We start from the raw sequence: 17,695 nt of genomic DNA, 5'->3' as shown, positions 1-17,695 counted from the left end.
TGCCGGACAAATAAAAAATCTCTCTCTCCTTTAAATTTCCTCATTTTCAGGATCCGTCTAAAAGCGGATCCTGTGCCATCCGTTCACATCAGTTGAGAACGGATCCGCTTGTCTGCCTTTTTGGCGGATTTTAACTGATGCAAATAACCGAAGTGTGAAAGAGGCCTTAACGCGCTGGTGTCCCCGCCTGCTCAGATCACCGGCACCTGGCCCCCAACGGTGAGAGGCGAGTATACCATTAATCCTTGTGTAGCATTTTATAGGGTATTTATCTATGGAGCATCTTCTTGGCCACCATTAACCCTTGTGCAGCATTTTATGGGGTTTATTTATCTATGGAGCATCTTCTTGGCCACCATTAACCCTTGTGCAGTATTTTATGGGGGGTATTTATCTATGGAGCATCTTCTTGGCCACCATTAACCCTTGTGTAGCATTTTATGGGGGTATTTATCTATGGAGCATCTTCTTGGCCACCATTAACCCTTGTGTAGCATTTTATGGGGGTATTTATGGAGCATCTTGGCCACCATTAACCCTTGTGTAGCATTTTATGGGGTTTATTTATCTATGGAGCATCTTCTTGGCCACCATTAACCCTTGTGCAGCATTTTATGGGGTTTATTTATCTATGGAGCATCTTCTTGGCCACCATTAACCCTTGTGCAACCTTTTTTTGGGGTTTATTTATGTAGCATCTTCTAGGCCACTATTAACCCTTGTGCAGCATTTTATGGGGGGTATTTACCTATGGAGCATCTTCTTGGCCACCATTAACCCTTGTATAGCATTTTATGGGGGTATTTATATATGAAGCATCTTCTTGGCCACCATTAACCCTTGTGCTGCATTTTATGGGGGTATTTATCTATGGAGCATCTTCTTGGACCACCATTAACCCTTGTGCAGCATTTTATGGGGGTATTTATCCTTGGGGCATCTTCTTGGACCACCATTAACCCTTGTGTGGCATTTTATGGGGGGTATTTATGGAGCATCTTCTTAGCCACCATTAACCCTTGTGTAGCATTTTATGGGGGTATTTATGGAGCATCTTCTTGGACCACCATTAACCCTTGTGCAGCATTTTAGGGGGGCATTTATCTATGGAGCATCTTGTTGGCCACTGTTAACCCTTGTGCTGCATTTTATGGGGGTATTTATCTATGGAGCATCTTCTTGGCCACCATTAACCCTTGTGCTGCATTTTATGGGGGTATTTATCTATGGAGCATCTTCTTGGCCACCATTAACCCTTGTGTAGCATTTTATGGGGATATTTATTGGGCATCTTCTTGGCCACCATTAACCCTTGTGCAGCATTTTATGGGGGGGTATTTATCTATGGAGAATCTTCTTAGCCACCATTTTAACCCTTATGTAGCATTTTATGGGGGTATTTATATATGGAGCAACTTCTTGGCCACTATTAACCCTTGTGCAGCATTTTATGGGGGTATTTATGGAGCATCTCCTTGGCCACCATTAACCCTTGTGTAACATTTTATGGGGGTATTTATGGGGCATCTTCTTGGCCACCATTAACCCTTGTGCAGCATTTTATGGGGGGGTATTTATCTATGGAGCATCTTCTTGGCCACCATTAATCCTTGTGTAGCATTTTAGGGGGGATATTTATCCTTGGAGCATCTTCTTGGACCACCATTAACCCTTGTGCAGCATTTTATGGGGCTATTTATCTACGGAGCATCTTCTTGGCCACCATTAACCCTTGTGTAGAATTTTATGGGGGTATTTAACCGTGGAGCATCTTCTTGGACCAACATTAACCCTTGTGTAGCATTTTATGGGGGGTATTTATCTACGGAGCATCTTCTTGGCCACCATTAACCCTTGTGTAGCATTTTAGGGGGGGTATTTATCCTTGGAGCATCTTCTTGGACCACCATTAACCCTTGTGCAGCATTTTATGGGGGTATTTTTCTACGGAGCATCTTCTTGGCCACCATTAACCCTTGTGTAGCATTTTATGAGCGGTATTTATCTACGGAGCATCTTGGACCACCTTTAATCCTTGTGTAGCATTTTATGGGGGGCATTTATCTATGGAGCATCTTCTTGGCCACCATTAACCCTTGTGCAGCTTTTTATGGGGGTATTTATCTATGGAGCATCTTCTTGGCCACCATTAACCCTTGTGTAGCATTTTATGGGGGTATTTATCCTTGGAGCATCTTCTTGCACCACCATTAACCCTTCTGTAGCTTTTTATGGGGGTATTTATCTATGGAGCATCTTCTTGGGCCACCATTAACTCTTCTGCAGCATTTTATGGGGGGTATTTATGGAGCATCTTCTTGGACCACCATTAACCCTTTTGTAGCATTTTATGGGGGTATTTATATATAGAGCATCTTGGCCACTATTAACCCTTGTGCAGCATTTTATGGGGATATTTATCTATGGAGCATCTTCTTGGCCACCATTAACCCTTGTGTAGCATCTTATGGGGGTATTTATATATGGAGCATCTTCTTGGCCACTATTAACCCTTGTGTAGCATTTTATGGGGGTATTTATCTATGGAGCATCTTCTTGGCCATCATTAACCCTTGTGCAGCACCACCCTCGGCTTATACTCAAGTCAATAAGTTTTCCCAGTTCTTTGTGGCAAAATTAGGGGTCTCTGCTTATAATCGGGTATACGGTATATATCCGCTAGTATGTGCAGGAGTGTACGGTTGAGAAACAACGCGTTTCAAAGTCATCTTCTGACTTAATACGGATAAACCACAAGTATCAAAGGAGTGAGGAGTGTATAAGTGCAGCAGTTGTGAAACGTCCTCCATAAGAAACGTAGACATCTTTGAGTTGAGTTTTTTCTATTGCTACATTAAAATCTAACTTTCCATCTGTAATTGGCAATGTCCTATTGTTGTATTTAGCGTTCCTTTATGTTGCTGCTATTCTGCGTGATCTCACGTAGGTCGTGTCTGTGTCGCCTCTTATCTCTGTGTTAAGACATAGCAGAGGGAAAGGTGAGGAGCTAGTATCAGATGAATGAAACCATCCAAGTCATCAGAGGGGCAGATGCCATTGATAGGGAGTGATGGATACTGGCGGTCTGCGGGGAGGCTTGATATGAGGGTGAAACGTGCCCATGGCGCTCTTCACTGAGGGACCTGAATCCAGGAGATGGTTAGAAGCCACTTTTCAGGCATCTGAAAATCAAAGTAGGATTGAAGATTGATGAAATTTAGTACAACATTTTAAATAGAGTGAAAGCCAATAATCACTTTTTTGATGTCAGAGTTGTCTGGGGTTTAAAGCTAAACGATTACACTGGTGTCTGCTGTGCTTGGGATGAGAGCCAAGAAGGGAACAGCCTCACAGTCCGCATTGCTCAGTGACCGTGGATCAGGAGAAGAGAAATGGAAAGGCTTTGTTTTGTATATGTCCTTTCAATGATATAACTTTTGCAGGAGGGTGGCGAGAACGTGAAAAAGCTCGGGAGGACAGCTGGGGGCCTCCACGGGAAACCAAGCCTTCTGAAGATCGTGAATGGTCCAGGAGTGAGAAGGAACTAGATTCTGAGCGTGAGAGGAAGCCAACCCTGTGAGTGAAGATGATAGGACAATGTGCAGTCCCTGTGATAAGGACACCCCTATAATCTGGACTAGACAAAAGAAGTGAGCGCTCCAGTCAGGATCACAACATTGTGTTAAATGACCGAAGAATCTTTATTCACAAATCAGGTAGACATACATAATCACAATATACGCATTGTGTACAGCATCTCAGAGCAGAAAATGGATTATATTGTGGGCTATAACTAATAGCCACAGGGAAACACTGCTGTACAGTGTGTAGGCGTGATATATCGTTCTTCCACACATGCACAGCACTGATCGCACTACGCGCCTGCACATTCCTACTTTCTCTTGTGCACAGACGATTACAGTCCTGACGGACGCCATATGGCTAATTCAATCTCTGCTGCACAGCCACATTCTGCAACTTCTTGGCTTGTTGCAGTGTGCTTGCTCACTGGTTAATCTTGTACTAAATCCCTTTCCCTTCCAGTACTTTGTGCGCTTGCTCACTGCTTAATCTTGTACAAAATCTTTTTCCCTTCCAGTACTTTGTGTGCTTGCTCACCGGTTAATCTTGTACTAAATCCCTTTCCCTTCCAGTACGTTGTGCGCTTGCTCACTGCTTAATCTTGTACTAAATCCTTTTCCCTTCCAGTAGTTTGTGCTCTTGCTCACTGCTTAATCTTGTACTAAATCCTTTTCCCTTCCAGTACTTTGTGCACTTGCTCACTGGTTAATCTTGTACTAAATCCTTTTCCCTTCCAGTACTTTGTGCGCTTGCTCTCTAGTTAATCTTGTACTTAATCCTTTTCCCTTCCAGTAGTTTGTGCTCTTGCTCACTGCTTAATCTTGTACTAAATCCTTTTCCCTTCCAGTATTTTGTGCACTTGCTCACTGGTTAATCTTGTACTAAATCCTTTTCCCTTCCAGTACTTTGTGCGCTTGCTCTCTAGTTAATCTTGTACTTAATCCTTTTCCCTTCCAGTAGTTTGTGCTCTTGCTCACTGCTTAATCTTGTACTAAATCCTTTTCCCTTCCAGTATTTTGTGCACTTGCTCACTGGTTAATCTTGTACTAAATCCTTTTCCCTTCCAGTACTTTGTGCGCTTGCTCTCTAGTTAATCTTGTACTTAATTCCCTTCCAGTACTTTGTGCACTTGCTCACTGGTTAATCTTGTACTACCGTAAATCCTTTTCCCTTCCAGTACTTTGTGCGCTTGCTCACTCGTTAATCTTGGACTAAATCCTTCTCCCTTCCAGTACGTTGTGCGCTTGCTCACTGGTTCATCTTGTACTAAATCCTTTTCCCTTCCAGTACTTTGTGCGCTTGCTCACTGGTTAATCTTTTACTAAATCCCTTTCCTTCCAGTACGTTGTGCGCTTGCTCTCTTCTTAATCTTGTACTAAATCCTTTTCCCTTCCAGTACTTTGTGCGCTTGCTCAATGGTTCATCTTGTACTAAATCTTTTTCCCTTCCAGTACTTTGTGCCCTTGCTCACTGGTTCATCTTGTACTAAATCCTTTTCCCTTCCAGTACTTTGTGCGCTTGCTCACTGGTTATTCTTTTACTAAATCCTTTTCCCTTCCAGTACTTTGTGCTCTTGCTCACTGGTTAATCTTTTACTAAATCCCTTTCCCTTCCAGTACGTTGTGCGCTTGCTCACTTCTTAATCTTGTACTAAATCCTTTTCCCTTCCAGTACTTTGTGCGCTTGCTCACTGGTTATTCTTGTACTAAATCCTTTTCCCTTCCAGTACTTTGTGCGCTTGCTCACTGGTTATTCTTTTACTAAATCCTTTTCCCTTCCAGTACTTTGTGCGCTTGTTCACTGGTTAATCTTGTACTAAATCCTTTTCTCTTCCAGTACTTTGTGCGCTTGCTCACTTCTTAATCTTGTACTAAATCCTTTTCCCTTCCAGTACTTTGTGCGCTTGCTCACTGGTTCATCTTGTACTAAATCCTTTTCCCTTCCAGTACTTTGTGCACTTGCTCACTGGTTCATCTTGTACTAAATCCTTTTCCCTTCCAGTACTTTGTGCGCTTGCTCACTGGTTAATCTTTTACTAAATCCCTTTCCTTCCAGTACGTTGTGCGCTTGCTCTCTTCTTAATCTTGTACTAAATCCTTTTCCCTTCCAGTACTTTGTGCGCTTGCTCAATGGTTCATCTTGTACTAAATCTTTTTCCCTTCCAGTACTTTGTGCCCTTGCTCACTGGTTCATCTTGTACTAAATCCTTTTCCCTTCCAGTACTTTGTGCGCTTGCTCACTGGTTATTCTTTTACTAAATCCTTTTCCCTTCCAGTACTTTGTGCTCTTGCTCACTGGTTAATCTTTTACTAAATCCCTTTCCCTTCCAGTACGTTGTGCGCTTGCTCACTTCTTAATCTTGTACTAAATCCTTTTCCCTTCCAGTACTTTGTGCGCTTGCTCACTGGTTATTCTTGTACTAAATCCTTTTCCCTTCCAGTACTTTGTGCGCTTGCTCACTGGTTATTCTTTTACTAAATCCTTTTCCCTTCCAGTACTTTGTGCGCTTGTTCACTGGTTAATCTTGTACTAAATCCTTTTCTCTTCCAGTACTTTGTGCGCTTTCTCACTTCTTAATCTTGTACTAAATCCTTTTCCCTTCCAGTACTTTGTGCGCTTGCTCACTGGTTCATCTTGTACTAAATCCTTTTCCCTTCCAGTACTTTGTGCGCTTGCTCACTGGTTCATCTTGTACTAAATCCTTTTCCCTTCCAGTACTTTGTGCGCTTGCTCACTGGTTCATCTTGTACTAAATCCTTTTCCCTTCCAGTACTTTGTGCGCTTGCTCACTGGTTCATCTTGTACTAAATCCTTTTCCCTTCCAGTACTTTGTGCGCTTGCTCACTGGTTAATGTTTTACTAAATCCTTTTCCCTTCCAATACTTTGTGCACTTGCTCACTGGTTAATCTTGTACTAAATCCTTTTCCCTTCCAATACTTTGTGCGCTTGCTCACTGGTTAATCTTGTACTAAATCCTTTTCCCTTCCAGTACTTTGTGCGCTTGCTCACTGGTTATTCTTGTACTAAATCCTTTTCCCTTCCAGTACTTTGTGCGCTTGCTCACTGGTTATTCTTGTACTAAATCCTTTTCCCTTCCAGTAGTTTGTGTGCTTGCTCACTGGTTAATCTTGTGCTAAATCCCTTTCCCTTCCAGTGCGTTGTGCGCTTGCTCTCTGGTTAATCTTGTACTAAATTGTTGTGAACTCATTTTCTGGTCTACCAGTTGTGAGTTCTCCTTCCGGGCTCCCTCTGGTGGTAACAGGAGGTAGTGAGGTTGATTTAATTAGTAGAGATCTGCCACCTGATGATGAGAACGATTGGATCTCTGGAATCTCAGACTGGATTTAAGTCAGCCGACCCCCTATTCTGGTGCTGGTGATTCCTTCTGGCTTTTCAGGTCTTGGTTTTCAGCTCTGTTCCAGTCATCTCAAGCTAAGTGTTTCTGCTAATGTTCACACTTGATTTTGTTGGTCTATTCAGTTTTTTGTGTGGTCAGCCAGCCTGGGCTGGGGCTGTGCTGAATTTCCACTCTTATTTATCTGTATTTGCCAATTTGCTTTTTGTCCCTTATTAGATTGGCCTCTTTTTTGCTCTCTCAGAATATTTCAGAGTGCTGATATAGTGGGAGAAGTCTAGTGACTTCAGGGTTAATTTTGCTATCAGAAGTGTTGGACATTATTTTTGTAGGGTTTTTTGGGCAGATTGCAGACAGTGTCTTTCCTTTCCTGTCCTTTCTAGTTAGTTTGGGCCCCATCGTTTGCTCAGCCTATTTTCCTGCCTGTGTTTGTGTTTTCATCTTGTTTCACCGTCAATACATGTGTGGGGGCTGTCTATTCCTTTGGGGTCTGCTATGGGGCAGTTAGTTTTCCCCTTTTCTTGCTTTAGGCTTATTAAGTCCTCCGGCTTTGACGAGGCGTCTAGATTCATCGTAGGAACGCTCCACGGCTGCTGCTAGTTGTGTGGTTAGGATCAGGGGTCTGCAATCTGCATAGTTACCAACCTCTCTGGTTTTCTGTGACTTAGCTTGTTTAGTTTTCCTCCTCGGTGACCCATTCATAACAGAATCACCAGCCATACCGCAGATTCTAGGGTACTCAAAAGCAGGAAAAAATTGTTTAAAAAAAATTTTTTTTTTTTAATGTATTTTTTTCTCTGGGGCCGTAGGAGGATTTTTTTTTCCTAATGGAGACATTGGTTGGAGGGAGCTAGACATCAAGTTGTGGTCCTCACCGATCACAAGAATTTGATTTATCTGGAGTCGGCCAAGCGCTTGAATCCTAGACAGGCTAGATGGGCCTTGTTTTTCACGCGTTTTAATTTTGTGGTCTTTTCTTCCGGACACTAAGAATGTTAAGGCAGACGCCCTTTCTAGGAGTTTCTTTGCTGATTCTCCTAATGTGACCGAGCCTACTACCATCCTAGGTGAGGGAGTAGTTCTTTCTGCCATTTCGCCCGATTTGAGACGCGCCCTGGAGGAATTTCAGGAGGATAAACCTGAGCGTTGCCCTATGGGAAAATTGTATGTTCCTGACCAGTGAAGAGAGTGATGTCTGAAGTCCATTGCTCCGCATTGGCTGGTCATCCAGGTATTTTTGGTACCAGAGATTTGGTGAGTCGGTCTTTTTGGTGGCCTGCCTTATCTCGTGATGTCAGGAATTTTGTACAGTCCTGTGGGACTTGTTCTCGGTCTAAACCCTGTTCTCGTTCTAGGGGGTTGCTGAGGCCCCTGCCGGTGCCCAGGAGGCCATGGACCCATATCTCAATGGATTTTATTTCTGATCTTCCTGTCTCTCAGAGAATGACTGTTATCTGGGTGATTTGTGATAGATTTTCGAAGATGGTCCATCTTGTACCACTCCCAAAGTTGCCATCTTCCACTGAGTTGGTGCCCTTGTTTTTACAACAGGTGGTTCGGTTACATGGGATTCCTGAGAACATTGTGTCGGACAGAGGAGTCCGTTTGTTTCCAGATTCTGGAAAGCCTTTTGTTCCAATCTGGGAATTCAGTTATCCTTCTCCTCCGCGTTTCATCCCCAGACCAATGGGCAGACTGAGAGAACAAACCAGACCCTGGAGTCTTATTTAAGATGTTTTATATGTGCTGATCAGGATTATTGGGTCTCATTTTTGCCCTTGGCCGAATTCGCGTTGAACAATAGAGCTAGTTCTGCCTCTTTGATGTCACCCTCTATCTGTAATTTTGGGTTTCATCCTCGATTTTCTTCAGGGCAAGTGGAATCTTCGTCCTGCCCAGGTGTGGACACTGTGGTTGAGAGAATGCAGCAGATATGGGACCAAGTGGTGGATAAGTTGTCAATCTCTCAGGAAAAGGCCCAGCGATTTTCCAACCGGCATAGGACCATTGGTCCCCGGTTTAAAGTGGGTGATATGGTTTGGTTGTCGTCTAAGAATATTCCTATGAAGGTTGCATCTCCAAAATTTAAGCCAAGATTTATTGGACCTTATAAAATTTTGGAGATTCTTAATCCTGTTTCTTTTCGATTGGCTCTTCCAGTTACGTTCAAGATCCATAACGTATTTCACAATTCACTGTTGAAGAGGTTTGTTGAGCCAGTAGTTTCTATGGCAGCACCTCCTGACCCTGTATTGGTTAAAGGCAATGTGGAATATGAGGTAGAGAAGATATTGGATTCTCGTTTGGTTAGACGGAGACTCCAGTATTTGGTCAAATGGAAGGGTTATGGCCAGGAGGATAATTCTTGGGTCTCTGCCTCTGATATTCATGCCAATAGATTGGTTCGTGCTTTTCACCGGGCCCTTCCTGATCGGCCTGGTGGCGTGGAAGAGGGTTCGGTGACCCCTCCTCAAGGGGGGGTACTGTTGTGAACTCATTTTCTGGTCTACCAGTTGTGAGTTCTCCTGCCGGCCTCCCTCTGGTGGTAACAGGAGGTAGTGAGGTTGATTTAATTAGTAGAGATACATAAGGTTGATACATAAGATGAGAACAATGGGGATAGGGGAAAATATGTGTAGGTGGGTTAAGAGCTGGCTCAGGGATAGGAAACAAAGGGTGGTTATTAATGGAGCACACTCGGACTGGGTCACGGTTAGCTGTGGGGTACCACAGGGGTCAGTTTTGGGCCTGCTTCTTTTTAACATTTATTAATGACCTTGTAGGGGGCATAGAGAGTAGAATTTCAATATCTGCAGATGACACTAAACTCTGCAGGGTAATCAATACAGAGGAGGACAATTTTATATTACAGGAGGATTTATGTAAACTAGAAGCTTGGGCTGATAAATGGCAAATGAGCTTTAATGGGGATAAATGTAAGGTCATGCACTTGGGTAGAACGAACAAGATGTATAATTATGTGTTGTAAAACACTGGACAAAACTGTCACTGAAAAAGACCTGGGTGTATGGGTGGACGACAAACTCACATTTAGCGGCCAGTGTCAGGCAGCTGCTGCAAAGGCAAATAAAATAATGGGATGCATTAAAAGAGGCATAGATGCTCATGAGGAGAACATAATTTTACCTCTATATAAGTCACTAGTGCGACCACACTTAGAATACTGTGTACAGTTCTGGTCTCCGGTGTATAAGAAAGACACAGCTGAACTGGAGCGGGTGCAGAGAAGAGCGACCAAGGCTATTAGGGAGCTAGGGGGTCTGTAATACCCAGACAGGTTATTACACTTGGGGTTATTTAGTTTGGAGAATCGAAGGCTTACGGGTGATCTTAATACAATGTATAAATATATGCGGGGACAATACCAAGACCTTTCTAATGATCTTTTTACTCTTAGACCTGTGACGGGGACAAGGGGGCATCCTCTACATCTGGAGGAAAGAAAGTTTAAGCATACTCACAGACGCGGATTCTTTACTGTAAGAGCAGTGAGACTATGGAACTCTGCCATATGATGTTGTAATGAGTGATTCCCTACTAAAATTTAAGAAAGGACTGGATGCCTTTCTTGAAAATTATAATATTACAGGGTATATACACTAGTTTCCTTAATATTGCGTTGATCCAGGGAGCTAGTCTGATTGCCGTATGTGGAGTCGGGAAGGAATTTTTTTCCCCAATGTGAAGCTTACTGTTTGCCACATGGGGTTTTTTTGCCTTCCTCTGAATCAGCATGTTAGGGCAAGTTAGGATACGATATGGGTTGAACTAGATGGACTTAAAGTCTCCCTTCAACCTTAATAACTATGTTACTATGAGATCTGCCACCTGATGATGAGGATAACGATTGGATCTCTGGAATTTCAGACTGGATTTAAGTCAGCCGACGCCCTATTCTGGTGCTGGTGATTCCTTCTGGCTTTTCAGGTCTTGGTTTTCAGCTCTGTTCCAGTCATCTCAAGCTAAGTGTTTCTGCTAATGATCACACTTGATTTTGTTGGTCTATTCAGTTTTTTGTGTGGTCAGCCAGCCCCGGCTGGGGCTGTGCTGAATTTCCACTCTTATTTATCTGTATTTGCTTTTTGTTCCTTATTAGATTGGCCTCTTTTTTGCTCTGTCTCAGAATATTTCAGAGTGCTGATATAGTGGGAGACGTCTAGTGACTTCAGGGTTAATTTTGTTATCAGAAGTGTTGGACATTATTTTTGTAGGGTTTTTTGGGCAGATTGCAGACAGTGTTCCACCATCAATACATGTGTGGGGGCTGTCTATTCCTTTGGGGTCTGCTCTAGGGCAGTTAGTTTTCCCCTTTTCTTGCTTTAGGCTTATTTAGTCCTCCGGCTGTGACGAGGCGTCTAGGACCAACGAAGGTACGCTCCACGACTGCTGCTAGTTGTGTGGTTAGGATCAGGGGTCTGCAATCTGCATAGTTACCAACCTCTCTGGTTTTCTGTGACTTAGCTTGTCTAGTTTTCCTCCTCGGTGACTCATTCATAACACTAAATCCTTTTCCCTTCCAGTAGTTTGTGCGCTTGCTCGCTGGTTAATCTTGTACTAAATCCCTTTCCTTGCCAGTACGTTGTGCGCTTGGTCACTTTGATACTTCCGAACGCCGCTTCCAGACTTGATTTCCTCGTCTGCTTCACCATGTGGTAATTATCTTTAAGCTGCCTCATTAATTATGCATATATATGGAACAGACTCTCAGCATACTTCCACCATTACCCCTGAGGAAGCCTCATCTAGTGGCGATACACTCCCTGTGTCACGGGTTCTATCTGCAGGTCCCAGTGTGTATTATTGTGTTGTCATTTACCCCGAATTCTTCTAGTGGATTTGGATTTGTTGGATCTATATGTGTACTACTATTAAGGGTTTTTCAAGGTCATGTTTAGATAATTGTTTTTTTTTGTTATTTATATTTGGGAACATCACATGGTATCTTCTTTGTTGGTTTAGTCAATTGTCATCTCTTACATTGGAGAAGTGGTTTTTTCCCTTACATAGATACACCCGTGGTTATATACAAGTCTTTTTGGCTTTTTAATTGTTTTTTTTTTATGTACTAGCTGAAGAGCCCGACGCTGACCGAGCATAGTGACGATCTACGGTTAGTTATAACAAATTAAAATGATCATATCTAATATATATATATATATATATATATATATATATATATATATATATATATATATGTATATAGCTGTGTAGAGCCCCGCCCACTCCACATAGCCACATTCACTATAATATCCCACATCATCCCGTCAGCCAGAGCCACCGGACTACTACCCCTAATATCCCACATCATCCCGTCAGCCAGAGCCACCAGACTACTACCACTAATATCCCACATCATCCCATCAGCCAGAGCCACCGGACTACTACCCCTAATATCCCACATCATCCCGTCAGCCAGAGCCACCAGACTACTACCCCTAATATCCCACATCATCCCGTCAGCCAGAGCCACCGGACTACTACCCCTAATATCCCACATCATCCCGTCAGCCAGAGCCACCGGACTACTACCCCTAATATCCCACATCATCCCATCAGCCAGAGCCACCAGACTACTACCCCTAATATCCCACATCATCCCGTCAGCCAGAGCCACCAGACTACTACCCGTAATATCCCACATCATCCCATCAGCCAGAGCCACCGGACTACTACCACTAATATCCCACATCATCCCATCAGCCAGAGCCACCAGACTACTACCCCTAATATCCCACATCATCCCGTCAGCCAGAGCCACCGGACTACTACCCCTAATATCCCACATCATCCCGTCAGCCAGAGCCACCGGACTACTACCCCTAATATCCCACATCATCCCATCAGCCAGAGCTACCGGACTACTACCACTAATATCCCACATCATCCCGTCAGCCAGAGCCACCGGACTACTACCACTAATATCCCACATCATCCCGTCAGCCAGAGCCACCGGACTACTACCCCTAATATCCCACATCATCCCGTCAGCCAGAGCCACCGGACTATTACCCCTAATATCCCACATCATCCCGTCAGCCAGAGCCACCGGACTACTACCCCTAATATCCCACATCATCCCATCAGCCAGAGCTACCGGACTACTACCACTAATATCCCACATCATCCCGTCAGCCAGAGCCACCGGACTACTACCACTAATATCCCACATCATCCCGTCAGCCAGAGCCACCGGACTACTACCACTAATATCCCACATCATCCCGTCAGCCAGAGCCACCGGACTACTACCCCTAATATCCCACATCATCCCGTCAGCCAGAGCTACTGGACTACTACCCCTAATATCCCACATCATCCCGTCAGCCAGAGCCACCGGACTACTACCCCTAATATCCCGCATGAACCCGTCAGCCAGAGCTACTGGACTACTACCCCTAATATCCCACATCATCCCGTCAGCCAGAGCCACCGGACTACTACCCCTAATATCCCCCATCATCCCGTCAGCCAGAGCCACCGGACTACTACCCCTAATATCCCCCATCATCCCATCAGCCAGAGCCACCGGACTACTACCCCTAATATCCCACATCATCCCGTCAGCCAGAGCCACCGGACTACTACCCCTAATATCCCACATCATCCCGTCAGCCAGAGCCACCAGACTACTACCACTAATATCCCACATCATCCCGTCAGCCAGAGCCACCAGACTACTACCCCTAATATCCCACATCATCCCGTCAGCCAGAGCCACCAGACTACTACCCGTAATATCCCACATCATCCCATCAGCCAGAGCCACCGGACTACTACCCCTAATATCCCACATCATCCCGTCAGCCAGAGCCACCGGACTACTACCTCTAATATCCCACATCATCCCGTCAGCCAGAGCCACCGGACTACTACCCCTAATATCCCACATCATCCCATCAGCCAGAGCCACCAGACTACTACCCGTAATATCCCACATCATCCCATCAGCCAGAGCCACCGGACTACTACCCCTAATATCCCACATCATCCCATCAGCCAGAGCCACCGGACTACTACCCCTAATATCCCACATCATCCCGTCAGCCAGAGCCACCGGACTACTACCCCTAATATCCCACATCATCCCATCAGCCAGAGCCACCGGACTACTACCTCTAATATCCCACATCATCCCGTCAGCCAGAGCCACCGGACTACTACCACTAATATCCCACATCATCCCGTCAGCCAGAGCCACCAGACTACTACCCGTAATATCCCACATCATCCCATCAGCCAGAGCCACCGGACTACTACCCCTAATATCCCACATCATCCCGTCAGCCAGAGCCACCGGACTACTACCTCTAATATCCCACATCATCCCGTCAGCCAGAGCCACCGGACTACTACCCCTAATATCCCACATCATCCCGTCAGCCAGACCTACCGGACTACTACCCCTAATATCCCACATCATCCCGTCAGCCTGGGGTCATAATCAGAGCACTGAGTGGATTTGCCCTCATTTCCGTATCGGGGATCCCTCTTAAAGGGAACCTGTGACACACACACACCCCCGGGCGTTTTTAAGTAAAAGAGCCCCCTTCAGCAGCACTAAGGCTGCATTCTGTGAAGGCGCCAGATACCCAGCCCCGCAGTGTGAATACAACATAACACACAGTGCGGGCGGGATCTGGGGCCTCGAGGTGAGAGACCATTACATGAAGACATGATGTCAGTTCCTGGGCAGGACGTGCGGCGCATGCCCGAGAACTGTTGGCAGAGTGCAGGTGCCGGGCATGTAAGGAGCAGAGGAGGTGGCGCAACAACGCAATAAGGAAATGATTGACGGCTCTGACGCTGGACACCGGGGGAGAAAACACACCTCCCGGACACACGAGGTATGGCGCGGATTTTATAGAAGTATGGATTTCAGCATTACTAGGTATCAGAAACATAAGAGCCACCTTCACAGAATGCAGCCTTAGTGCTGCTGAAGGGGGCTCTTTTACTTAAAAAGGCCCGGGGGGGTGACAGGTTCCCTTTAAGAGGGTCCTGGGTTCAGAACTAGAGCGCTGAATGGATTTGCCCTCACTTTCTTATCGGGGATCCCTTTAAGAGAGACCTGGGTTAAGAACCAGAGCGCAGAGTGGATTTGCCCTCATTTCCATACCGGGCATCCCTTTAATAGAAGTCTGGGAGGGGGGTCAGAATCAGAATGCTGAGAGATTTTTCCGACTTCCATACAAATGATCCCTTTAAGAGGGAATATGGATATGTGTGATGTGTATATCAGCACTGGATTATGGGATGGAGGATGTGTGATGGGTATATGGGCACTGGATTATGGGATGGAGGATATGTATGATGGGTATATGGGCACTGGACTATGGGATGGAGGATATGTGTGATGTGTATATGGGCACGGGACTATGGGATGGAGGATATGTGTGATGGGTATATGGGCACGGAACTATGGTATGGAGGATGTGTGATGGGTATATGGGCACGGGACTATGGGATGGAGGATGTGTGATGGGTATATGGGCACGGGACTATGGGATGGAGTATGTGTGATGGGTATATGGGCACGGGACTATGGGATGGAGGATGTGTGATGGACAAGGAGGGGTGATTCATTTCTGTCATGTGCTCTCTGCTCCTTTCTGGGGGGCAGACAATGGCTGGAGCTTATGTTCCTGGGGATGCTAGATTTCTTCCACCCGGTCAGTGTCTGCTGAGGTGTTGTGGAGCAGGAAAACTGTTGCTCATAGCAACCAATCACAGCTCAGCTCTGGTGAAATGATATCTGCTTAGTGATTGGGTGGGGCTATGTGGAGTGGGCGTGGCTGATACACACATACATTCATTTTTGTATATATATAGATGTCTTTATCTGCTTTGTGAAAAGATTTTTGTGGTCATTTAACAAAATGTTGTGATCTGACTAGAGTGCTCTTTTTTTTTTTTTTTTTTTTTTTTGTCTAGTCTATGTTCACACCAAGTGTAGTGTAGTCCGTGGTCGTATTATAATAGTAGTGCCCTCTGTTTTTCTCACTAAAAGGTTTTTCTGGTAGATTTTCACGACACCCTTATCTCTGTATGTTCTAGAGAGGAGTCAGGCTGGAGACGTGGAGGAGAAAGTGGCTCATCAGCTAGGAGAACCTCACCTGGTGATGAAGACCAGACGGATGACCGAAGACGTCCTGCAAGGACAGAACGGGATGAACGTACGTCAGTCTCATTGTTCCCTACACCTAATTATTGATTTCTGAACACATGAAGGCAGGCGATGAAGTAGCTGTCACCTTGCAATGCTCACCTGTGAGTGTTCTTCGAAGAGCTAATTGCATTTGGGCCATACAGGGATTGCCCTTCTGAACACTTTTGTTTCTCATAACTGGAGGGCACGCAAGTCTCTTTGTGTGGTTCCAGGTTCAATCTTCTTTTCTGTATTACAGCAAGTCCTTGGCGAATAGGAGAAGATAAAGAGGAACGTGGGACTCCCCGGCGAGCTCCTGCTGCCGACAAGGAGAAAAGTTCATGGCGCACCGAAAAGAAAGAGGACAAAGAAACTCCTCGTCGTAGCAAGAATGAGACTGATGAGGAAGGGTGGACGACCGTGCGCCGCTAGGTACAGCCTTTGTTTTCCTCCACTATTTTTACAGATATTCCTTTAAAATCATAAATCGTCAGGTCCATGGACAGTGACATACATAGCAGCAGGTATCTGTGCAGATAAAGCCTCCTGTCCTCCTATGGATAGCATAATCTTGTGACCACCCTGTTTTTCATCAACTGCTTCTCAAACTACAACTCCTTTGCCCCTTATCATTCCGGGTCCAGATCGTCTCGCCTCTGTCAAGACCTTTACGAGTCAGCGGTCATTCATTTGTGCATGCTCGCCATTATTCTTGGTGACTGCCCCTTATCTGGGTCTTGTGGATTTTTGTATGTAGGATTCCCGCGCCTGCTAGATAATGGGTAACGCTCCCCTCCGCCTTTCTGAGTGAGCACTCTAGTAACTTCCTGTCTCTTTGTATTTTAGGGCTAATGGTCACAATTTAATAAAACATTTTGGGTCCTCGTTGCATTGCGACTCTTCAGTGATTACATGAAGCAAAGACCAAACCATCGTGAAGTGTTGCCTGTTGAGCAGGGTGGGAACATGGCTTCCATCGATTGAGATGACCATATTATCGGAGTGACCCCAGGAGGGTTATGTGATCTGCTTCTCCATGTGTCTGCAGCATGGTCAAGTCCTGACATGATCTTAGTGAGGGAATTCTGATTTTAGTCTTTTCTTTTCCCATGAGTCCTTTGTTGTATTGTATCACGATGATGTGCGATTTAATGTCGTGAGCACAGGATTTAGTTCTGCTTATCGAGAAAGAAATAAAACTTGGCAACAATTTGTGTGTTGTTTGATGAAAAATAAGTAAGGATACGTTTACTCCAGGGCGTCCATGCCTTGCAGGACCAGTACTGAGGTCTGAGGCAGCCATTGTGAATGTCTTTTTTTTTTTTTTTTTTTCTCCTGGCATTGAGCTTCTCCCACCATCAGGTAAGTGGAGAAATTTCCCAATGGTGATGTAAGGGAAATAAAGTCCCAGCACAAGTTGCCGTTCCTTGTGACTTCGGAGCATGGACCTCTCACTAGGTCATGATCACATCAATGCCGGTGAGGCCATATTGCACGTCTCTGAAAGATGGCATTCTCGATGGACTGCTCAACTAGTTCAGGACTGGGCTATTTCCGGCCATGACCAGACACATTTTCAGGTATTGGCCTA

At 45.0% G+C, this 17,695-nt stretch overlaps 1 protein-coding gene across 2 annotated transcripts in view; it reads left to right on the top strand.

Annotated features, from left to right (window-relative positions):
- Positions 1 to 17,316, top strand: part of EIF3A (eukaryotic translation initiation factor 3 subunit A) — a 52,946-nt gene extending 35,630 nt beyond the window's left edge. For both annotated transcript variants that reach the window (XM_073552723.1, XM_073552722.1), the window contains exons 20-23: positions 3,444 to 3,576; positions 16,014 to 16,132; positions 16,364 to 16,536; positions 16,951 to 17,316. In XM_073552723.1, the coding sequence (XP_073408824.1) occupies positions 3,444 to 3,576; positions 16,014 to 16,132; positions 16,364 to 16,536 (425 nt within the window). In that variant the 3' untranslated portion in view covers positions 16,951 to 17,316. The remainder of the gene's footprint in view (positions 1 to 3,443; positions 3,577 to 16,013; positions 16,133 to 16,363; positions 16,537 to 16,950) is intronic.
- The last annotated feature ends 379 nt before the right edge of the window (positions 17,317 to 17,695 follow it).

This window comes from Dendrobates tinctorius, unplaced genomic scaffold, assembly GCF_039654945.1.
Source record: "Dendrobates tinctorius isolate UK_male_01 unplaced genomic scaffold, ASM3965494v1 ptg000195l, whole genome shotgun sequence".
NCBI lineage: Eukaryota > Metazoa > Chordata > Amphibia > Anura > Dendrobatidae > Dendrobates > Dendrobates tinctorius.
Note: the sequence above shows the minus strand (reverse complement) of the source record. Positions and strands in the feature narration are given on the sequence as shown.